The 10,064-nt window shown below is 50.8% G+C and overlaps 1 protein-coding gene and 1 pseudogene across 1 annotated transcript; one reads left to right on the top strand and one right to left on the bottom strand.

Moving 5' to 3' along the window:
* Positions 1–281: 281 nt before the first annotated feature.
* On the bottom strand, positions 282–6,742 carry LOC102719380 (annotated as a pseudogene).
* Positions 6,743–7,252: 510 nt separating this feature from the next.
* Positions 7,253–8,169, top strand: LOC102708327 (E3 ubiquitin-protein ligase RHA2A-like). The gene has a single exon (XM_006652070.3). The coding sequence runs from the start codon at positions 7,387–7,389 to the stop codon at positions 7,729–7,731; it is 345 nt and encodes a 114-aa protein (XP_006652133.1). The 5' UTR covers positions 7,253–7,386; the 3' UTR covers positions 7,732–8,169.
* Positions 8,170–10,064: the final 1,895 nt, after the last annotated feature.

The raw sequence follows: 10,064 nt of genomic DNA, 5'->3' as shown, positions 1-10,064 counted from the left end.
TATGGCACGATATACACTATGGAAAAAGTCCACCATGGGTCACTGAACTTAAAGCCGAGTTTGTTATTCGTCCCTCAACCGGAATAAAATAATGTGTATCCTAAACTCACATAATCCGTTCAGAAAAGACCCCTCGGCAGGATTGACTCATTTTTGACTAGTTTTGCTGATGTGGCGTCTGGTCGGTCCCACATATCAGTTTTTTTCTCTCCACTTCTTTTCTTCCCTTCTCTTCCTTCTCTCCTCTCTCTCTTTCTCTCTTCTCTGCATCTCCTGTCCTTCTAGCTTGAGGGCTCGGGCTCCGCCGGCTTGCTGGACTCATGGGAGGCGAGCCACTAGAGCAACGCCTTGTTGAACGCTCCGATGCCTCGTCATGGGGGCAGTGGCTGGCCTGGAGGTTGACGATGGTGGTGTCCTGGTAGAACTCCCTTATTCGCGCCGCCTTGGCCGGCCCGACCCACGGGTCAAGGTCACCACACAGCAGCAGCAGCGGGCATGGCAGCTTGGTCAGCAGCCTGTACAGCGTGTATCGGCTCTGATTCGCCATGAACCAGCAAAGCAAAGGATACCAGGAAGGTGTAGCCGACGATTACAAGGGTCAACAATCTGTGTTGTTAAGAAGTAATATGTGGAGCTAGGAAGACCAAATATGAGAGTGGTACATAATTCAATAACAGATAGTAATGCTGAATAAAAATCCAAAGTTACTCGTCCTTAGTTGCTGGTCTACTCGTGTCCTAGAATAGTAGTGGGAGTGAGTATGACACTGGTGAACAGCAAGAAAGGATGGACAAGACAAAGTTTGCTGAGTTTCAACAAAAATAGAAAACCGCACAGGGTCAAATGGAGCGAAGGGACACATCGTGATGTCGAGGCACTAGTGGAAATCAACGTTTTCTTTTTTTTTTTGTATTTTCCTTTTCACCGGTAGCACAAGAATAAACACACCACAAAGTTGCAACTCAAATGGAGTTGATACATGGCCTATGGAATTTTCTAAAAAACTTGAAAAGACATGCTGAAAATTGGAAGCTCGATTAGACAATTTTGTAAGCCAAATTTTGGAAATCTGATTTCGCCAAACCTTTTTTGAAAGTTTTTTAGGCATCTAGGCCTAAAATATGAGCCCAAGTATGGCGCGATATATTACTATGGAAAAAGTCCACTGGGATCCTAGACTTAAAGTTGTCACACCCGGAGTTTCATCCTAAGCCTAAAATCGTAAAAAGAAATTCGTAAATAACAATTGGCTTAATTAACTCAGGAAAAATCCCTCCAAAAGGAATTAATTTAATTAAATCGAAGTTCCAAATCAATTAACAGGATTTAAATTCAAATTGCAGAAGAATAAAATTTGATCAAACAAATTAATTTAAAACTCGGCAAAAATGGGGTTTTCCTTTTTCCCTCCTTTTTCCTTTCTTTTTCCCTTCCTCCTCAAATTGGGCCGAAGTCCAATTTTCTTCCCTTCCTTTTCTTTTTCCTCCCCTCCTTCCTGGGTCGGCCCAGCCTAGCCGGCCCACCACCACTTCCTCTCGGCCGGCCCAGCCGACCGGCTCCGGCCTCCCCTCTCCGCGCGCGCCTCCGCCTGGGCCGCCGCTCGGCCCAGCTCCCGCGCAGCGCCCGCGCCCGCGAGTCCGTCTCGCCTCCCTCCTCCCTCGCGCCACTAACAGGTGGGGCCTACCTGTCAGCGACCAGGCTTCGCCAGCGCCCGCGCCCGCGCCGCGCCACGCCAGCCGAGTCCGCCGCCGCCCCGACTCCTCCGCCCGCCGCGCCGCCACCGCAACCGCCGCCGCCGAGTTCGCCGCGTCGCCGACTCGGTCTCCACCGGCCGCCCCAGCCTAGCCGGCACCGCCACCCTATAAAATCCCCGTGCCTCTGCCCCGCCGCCACTTTCCCCCTCTCCGCCCGAAGCTCCCCTCCATCGCCGTCAGCTGCCGATCTCCTCGTCGGCCGTCGGACGTCGCCGCCCTCCCGCGTCACCACCTTCGTCTCGATCTCGCCGTCTCGTCCGCACGGTCGCTGCCGCCGGTGAGCTTCTCCCTTCACCTCCCCTCACTCTCTCCCTTTCCGGCCGACCACCGTCGAGCCGCACGCCGTCGCCGGACAGGTGCGGAGCTCCTCCTCGCCGTCGCCTGCTGCGGTCGTCGTCGCCCTCGCGAGGCTGTCGTCAAGCCACCGCCATCCGCGCCCGTCCGCGTCCCCTCTCGCGCCCGGCCGTCGTCGTCGCGCCAGCCTGCTGCCGCCGCCTTGCTCGGCTGCGCCGTGTGCGCCGCCATCTCGGTTGTCCGCTGCGCGTCGTCGCTGGTTGCCGGTCGTCGCCGTGCCGTGCGCCGCCGCCGTGCGACGCCGCTCCCGCCGCCGCCCGCTCACGCCGTCGGCCGGCGCTGGTCGATCTCGTCGCATCGGCCGTCGCCGCCGCGCCACCCCGGTGAGCCCGCTCTCCTCCCTTCCTCTGTTTCTTCGGGCGATCGCGAGTGCGCCCTGCCGCTCGCCGTTGGCCGACGTCCTCCGTCGCCCCTCCGCCCGTCGTTACCCTCGCCTCGCCGTCGCCAAGGCGACCTTGCCGACGCCGGAGCTCCGTCGCCCTCCCGTCACGCCGTCGTCGTCGTCCTCCCCGAGCCGCTGTTGTTCTCCCTTCGGCGCCGCCGCTCTAAGCGCCGTCGCCAGCTCTCACGTGGCCACCCACTGGGTCGCCGCCGTCCGCCGCATACCCGCCGATCCCTAGCACCGCCCCTCGCCGCGCCGTCGGTCGTCGCCACAGTTTCCCCCTCCATCCTCCTCTGCCTCCCGCGCACGCGCCTCGCCGCCAGCCGCGCCGCTCCTCCTCCTCTCCCCGGCCATGCTCCGCGCCGCCCCGATCCCTCTCCCTCTCGGCCGTGTCTCCACGCCGTCGTTCCCCACTTCGTCGCAATCGCCACCTTTGCGTCGCCGTCGCCCCTCCGCCCACCACCACCTTCATCTCCGCCCTTCGTCACTGTCGTCGCGCGGTCGCCAAGCCCCGCTGCCGGCGTCCGTCATCGTCTCTCCCTCCCGCCGCCCGTCGCCGCTCCGAGCCGCGCCACCCGTCGCTGTCTCCGCCTCCTCCACGCCGACTCGTCGTCGCCGCCCTCGCGTCGCCGGCCACCGCGCGTCTGCGTCATCACCTCCGCCTCGCCCTCGTCGACGCGCCGCCATCTCTGTCACCGCCGGTGAGCGTTTCCCCTCTCCCTCTCCCGTTCCCTCCATCATCGCCGCCGTGCTCTCCCCGCGCAGTCGTCGTCGGACTCCGCCGGTCGCAGGCAGCCCCTGCCAGACCGTCGCCCAGCTTCGCCGTCGTCACGTTGTCCTCGCGCCACCCGCGCCTTCCCGCATGGCCGCTTCCCGCGCCCGCCCGCCGTCGCCGTGCCGTCGTCGCCGTGCGCCGCGCTCGATCACGCGCCACGCGCTGTCACCGGACGCCGGTCGTCGCTGTCGCGCCGTCGCCGAACGCCGGTCGTCGTCGCGTCGTCGCCGTCGCACCGTCGTCGCCGTCTTCGTGTGCCGCCGCCGCCGCGCCGCCCGTAGCTCCCGTCGCCGGCCGGGCTCGCTGCTTCCTCTCTGTTCCCCTCTCGCTGACGAGCGGGACCCACCCGTTTGTCACCCCGCGCCCCTCCTCCCGTGGGACCCGCGTGTCAGTCTCTCCCTCCCCCTCTCTCTCACCGACAGGTGGTCCCCACCTGTCAGCCGCCAGCCTCCTCTCTCCTCGCTGACGTCAGCAGCCCCATTAATTGCGCAATAATTGATTTAGGACTTTTCTGTTTAGCTAAAAACCCAGAAAACTTCTAAAATTCATAAGTAATTCATCTAGTCTCCGTTTAGGTCCATTCAAGTCTCATTAAATCCATAAAAATGCCAAGAATCCATTAAAAATAGTTTCTTTTTCTGTTTCAGTAGTTTTATAGCCTGTTTTGTTTGTTTTGCCTTGTTTGTCATAGGTTTTGACCCCGTCGCAGCGCCGTTCGTTCTCGAAGTCGTCACCGAAGTTCCTCATGGGTCTAAGCAAGGCAAGTGGCACCCTTCTTTGATCATGTTGAACCTATGTTTATGAAATCCCCCGCTTTTACATTCAAACATGCATTGTATTCCAATGATTTACTTTATTTATCTGTTGGGCATTTACCTTTATACCCGTTGATCCCCATTTATTATTATTGTCATCCCAGTGTTAATTTGACTAGACTTAGGGTTAGTCAATGCTTAGCCATGCTTAGTTCAACTAGCTCACCAATTATCATTTAATTACTGTTACACTTTGATAGACCTTTAATGGTTGAAATCATTATTAATTTCGCGATATGGATTAAATACAACTAAAATATTGCTTATGGTGGGCTGTGGGTGTATGGTTTTGAGAGTCGCACCCATGGCAATTAAGGACCGGTTCTCAGGAAACCCTGAAGGTCTTACACGTACTAACCACAAGCCAGAATGGGCAACGGTGAGACTCGTAATCTAGCTTGTCCCTATTCGACGTACCGAGGCAAGGGTAGGCGTGATGGAGTATGGACGGGCAATCGTGGTGTAGCGAAAGCCTCTGCTGCTTCCGGATCTACCAAGGCACAAGAGGGGACTGCCCGACTTGGTGTAAAGGAGGGGGTGAAACCTGAAGTGTGGTACGATTGTCTAAGGAGGGTTAGGTGAAAGGTCTTATCATGGTTTCCGTACTGAGGTATCGTGGTGATATGTTGGGGCATGGTAACATGCTTGGGAGCCATGTCTTGTGGGTAAAGTTGTACACCTCTGCAGAGTAAAACTATTCAAATAGTCGTGCCCGCGGTTATTGGGCGAACTGACAGACTCACTGGGATTAGTCGAACCCCTTTAATAATTTTACTAATCTTGGAATTGGTTTGACCCTGCGCAATGTGGTGTAACGTTGGCAGTGGTTTGGGTCTGTCGCAACGTGGTTTAACGTTGGGCAGAGGGTTGACCCTCTCGCTACGTGGTGTAACGTTCGACAGTGGTTTGGGCCTGTTGCAACGTGGTGTAACGTTGGACAGTGGATGATTATTTTAAATGTTACGTTACTTTTATTTCAGCCTATCTTTATCTACTGCTTTGCTAAATTACTGCAGCTTTGTGCAATTTAACCTTAGCCTATCCTTGTTACCCTATTGCATTCATTATTCTCCTCTCTTGGGTGTTACTTGTTGAGTACGGTGGTTTGTACTCAGCCTTGCTTAATTTTTCCCCCATCAGAGCAAGTGCCAGAGTTTCAGTCAGAAGTCAGAAGAAGGTTGTTCCAAAGGTTGAAGTAAGGTTCAGTCCGCCGTCAAGAATGCCTGTGGTGTGGAGCCGTCTTCGCCAGCTGAAGCTGAAGATTAGATGGTCTAGTCATGTTTTCCTTTTCCGCTGCATTTCGATAGATAATTGTTTTTATTTGTTTTTAAGACATGGAACTGTGTATTAATTTGTCATAGTGTGTACTTGGGCTGATGCCTGGACCGAGATTTAATACATGCTATTGTTCAGAAATTTGGTGTAAATTTCTGGGCGTGACAAAAGTCGAGTTTGTTTTTCGTCCCTAAACCGGAATACCAAAAATATGTTCTGGTAGAAGCCTTGTTGAACGCTCCGGTGCCTCGTCATGGTGGCGTGGCAACACAACGCTACCATGCAGCCTAGTCGGCGAGGCATGGTGTGATAGTCTTGTCACGCCAATGTCATTGGGCCACCGATAATGACGTGGCAAGCCGTTTTGTCACGTCAATATGGATGGCGTGACCAAAAGATTCATACGGTGGAAATATTTTTCTGGAGTTTAATAAATTATTTATTAAAAATGTTTAAAAAATAAAAAATATTCCCTGGTAGAAGCCTTGGCCGGCCCGACCCACGGGTGGAGGTCACCCCACAGCAGCTGCAGCGGGCATGGCAGCTTGGTCAGCAACCTTTACAACGTGTACCGGCTCTGGTTCGCCATGAACTGCGACATCAGCCTATAGTACGCCTCGCCAGTGTTCGTGTAGTCGTCCACGTTGGTGGTGTCCTTGTACACACTCTTGAGCACCTTCTCGACCCTCGCCGGCTGCTTGGCCTGCCAGAAGAGGAACCCAAGGACGACTAGCTGGAAGGCTTCCTTGAGCGGCTTCATGATGAGCGTGCTCACCGCGCTCTCCTCTGCTGTCGGTGCCGTCTCCTCGAGCGGGCGGTTGGGGTCACCGAATTGGTCGGTGGAGTTGAGCAGCCCAAGCTATTGCCGATGATGACGGCGGGGTCCTTGACGACATCCCTTAGGAAGTCAGTCCTTGACGACATCCCTTAGGAAGTCACAGACCTGTTCCATCCATATGGTCGCCTCGTACTCCACCAGTGCCTTCTCGCTTCATCCATAGCCGAGCAGATCTATGGCGTATACCTCGTACTTCTTGGCCAGCTCCGGGATATTATACCTGAAAATTTTCCAAAAATTGACACCAAATTTCAACCTGTTTAACTTGGCCAGCTCCACCGTCCGCGTCCCAGCCCGGCTACCCCCGTCGCTGCTCGCACACCGACGTCGCCCGCCAACCGTGCCCCGTACCGCCGCTCTCCCACCACTGTCCACCCCAGCCTGCCTGCCGCGACTCGCCCACTCCCCCAGGACGGGAGACAAGAAGAGAAGAGAGGGAGAAAGAGAAGGGAAGAAAGAGAAGGGAAGAGAAAAAAAAATAATCTGATATATGGGACCCACCGGACACATAAAAAACAGTTAAAAAACAAGTCCATACTGTCGAGACATCTTATTAAACGGATTATGCATATTTAAGGGTACATAATTTTGGAATTCCGGTTAAGAAACGAAAAACAAAAGTTCAGAAATCTCTGATGGACTTTTTCTTAAAAAAAGAAACAAGAAAGCATGAGGTTTGTGCTGGGCTCGGGCCTGTATTATTAGGTCGGATTTTTTTTGGCCTGGCCCAGCCCAAGGTTGAACGGGCCTAATATGAATTACCTGGTAAGCTGTGTTGGTAACTCTTGGAAAAAAAAGTGCAGCTACCATAGAGCTCCGTACCAATAGATATGAACAAATGAACTACTAATGTTCTTGCACCTACTAATTTGTTTTTTCTCCCCTGAGAACGACATGTTCCTTCGTGCTACGTCATTGTTTGTACACACACATCAGCCGCTTTCATCCAAGCTTGGTGCCAAAGAAAGTTGGTGTAGGTGCACCTTCCAATGTGGATCTCTCAACACACTCCGATAGTAGCAACCACTCGTACAAACAAAGCAACTAAACCACCTGACCGCTGACCAAAAGACACCCACAGCGATCGAGATCGATGTTACAATACTTTCCCTTCTCTACTAGCTCGCTAGCGGCTGCGCAGCTAGCCTTCCTTCTATTACGCTGCAATTCAACGTGGTGCATGTGTATGCACCATGAGCTACCTCCTCTCCTACATCTCCAAGATGCTGTGCATCAAGATACCGTCGGAGGCAAAGCAGCAAGCCGGCGAGGACGGCGGCGGCCCGACGACGGAGTGTTGCGTCTGCCTCTCCAGGATCCGCGTCGGCGAGGCGACGAGGCGCCTGCCCTGCCGGCATGCGTTCCACCGGGACTGCGTCGACCGGTGGCTCCTCTCCTGCAGGCGGACGTGCCCTCTTTGCCGGGTGTACGTCGTCGTCGACGGCAACAAGCCGGCGGCGGCGAAGCACGCCGGCGAGCAGCCGCTCGCTGAAGACATGGTGATCTGGTTCTCTACCATGCTCGTGCCTGGTTTCTGACGTGTCTCTCTCGTGTCTAAGCGCAATGATTTTAGTCGTTCGTTTTCCGCGTGGAATCTGGCTGTTGTTTTTCTTTTCTTATGCAAACATGACGATTTCATGCTACTACATTAGTCGTTATTCTCACATCGTCACCAGTTTTTTTTTTCAAATTTTGTATTGGAAGTTGATCAACTATATATATATACATATCAGAGAATGATTGTAGATGATAGTTTTAGGGTCCCTTTGAAATGGAGGATTGACAAAGCATTTTAAAAGTAATCGTTATTCTTAGGATTTATCCTATAGTTCATTGAAGGCAGATTTTTTTTTTGACCAATTCCAAAGGTAAATAAGTAGGAGTTTACACCTTTTGGAAAGTTTCCTTTGTTCATGTTTTTCCTGTGGTGTAATTAAAGGGCTACTCTTCAAACTCCCTGTTTTCTCAACTCATGTATGATTAAAAAAACATGATACTTGAATTCTTGTGTTTTTTTTCTTTCCTTGCGTTTCAAATGGCGTCTTAATTATTAATTAGGTTATATAAGAGGAATTTATTATTTTTGAGAAAGTACCAGAAGTTACTATATTTTTTTTTGTAAAATTTAATAACCGTAGTTACTTTATAACTTGAGATATCAAAATTTTAGATGTAAATTTTAGTACATATAGATAAAATTGCTCTAAATAAGTGGGTTGTTAGATTTCCTATGACAGTTCTCTTAAAAAACCGTTGAATTCTTTTTTTAGAACACAGTACAACGCACGCTCACAACGCACGCACACTCTCCCTGAGAACGCACGCACGCAAATTCTATCCCTATGAGCACCTCCAAAGACCGTCAGCAAGATTTAATTAATAATGAACACGCTCACAACGCATGCACACTCTCCCTGAGAACGCACGCACGCAAACTCTATCCCTACGAGCACCTCCAAAGACCGTCAGCAAGATTTAATTAATAATGAAGTCACCACTGGCACCTCGCTGACGACGGGCACGTTATCTCACACTGAAAGCACAAAGCCGTTAGAATACCGAAAAATTCGCTCCAAAGAGGAGTCAAACCTAGGATCTCAAGTACTACTAAGGCCTTATGTAACCACTATGTTACAGACCCTTTTGCAAACCGTTGAATTCTTATACCGTGTGATATACCACATTCGGGGTAGGTGCTGCTAGTCTGCTTTTTTGGTTAAGCATTTTTATCAGGGTTTGTTTCGTTGAAGGTTAAACCATCATTGTTGAGTTTGTTTATTCCTTATTTGTTGAGAACTTGATGCGTTTATCTGCCAATGCGAGATGATTAAAGGCGGGGAGCCGGGAGAAGACATGGGCAGGAAGATCAAATATGCTAGAGAAATATTCAAATCATCTGAACTGGATGCTATTTTTGCCTGTTCTTGAGTTTCATATTGTACTATCTTCTTTCGATCTCATTTGTTCTTTAGTTCGTGTACGTGTCGATTCCCGATCGATGTTCCCAACCACCACCAATCAGGTCATATGTTATTGTCTTGTTAGTTTTCAATTAACTTTCACATGTTCCCTTTTCCTTTTCTTTGATTATATTATATTTGTATGTCCCTTTAATCAGTGGGTATGATTCAGTTTTCCACGTTACATCTGGATATCTAAGTTATATCAGGCATTTAGGACTGGTGCATCATTATATGTGTAAAATCTATCATCTTTGCTATTTATCAGTTATCTGTTTTTTTCACATAAGTAGTCACCTACCGTTACAGAGTGTAGATTATATTTCTACAAATCGTATTGTGATGTGCACGGGGTAGCCCGATCTTTCGGTGAGTTGTGATAACTACAATTTAGGAGAAACATTGACGATCCGACTACAACTGAACAAGACGTTGTGTTGCGCCTTAGCGATCGATACACCTCTCCTTGGGTTGTTGATCTTGCCGGTGCAAGTCAACCTTATTCCTGCAAGCAAATCAAGAAACAAGCAATAACAAAATAAAAACAATCTGATATTGCAAATATAAATTGAATATAAATGATAAGTTGGGGGTTTCGAAGAACAATTAGATGGGCGATCTACCGACACGCGCGCTACAAGCTATTAGCAATGGCTAAACTTTAATTTAGCAAAACTCGACTTACCCTGAAGGGACAACTCACTATTTATAAAGGTAGAAGGACGACGAAGAGTGAACTAGGGTCATGCTCCACCAGATTGTGGCGCACCCCACTAGGGCCCCTCTTGAGCCGGGGTCCCAAACAAAGTTACAAACCCAAAGGCCCATGACAGGTGATGCAACACCTTGTTTCTTCATCTGCGGATGAATGGGATGGAATTTGACGATGAGACTAGATCCATTGAAAAGAT

This window comes from Oryza brachyantha, chromosome 4, assembly GCF_000231095.2.
Source record: "Oryza brachyantha chromosome 4, ObraRS2, whole genome shotgun sequence".
Lineage (NCBI taxonomy): Eukaryota > Viridiplantae > Streptophyta > Magnoliopsida > Poales > Poaceae > Oryza > Oryza brachyantha.
This window is presented reverse-complemented; position numbering and strand designations above follow the sequence as displayed.

Coding starts and splice junctions, on each gene's coding strand:
- LOC102708327 (XM_006652070.3), top strand. CDS start 7,387: ATGAGCTACCTCCTCTCCTACATCTCCAAGATGCTGTGCATCAAGATA.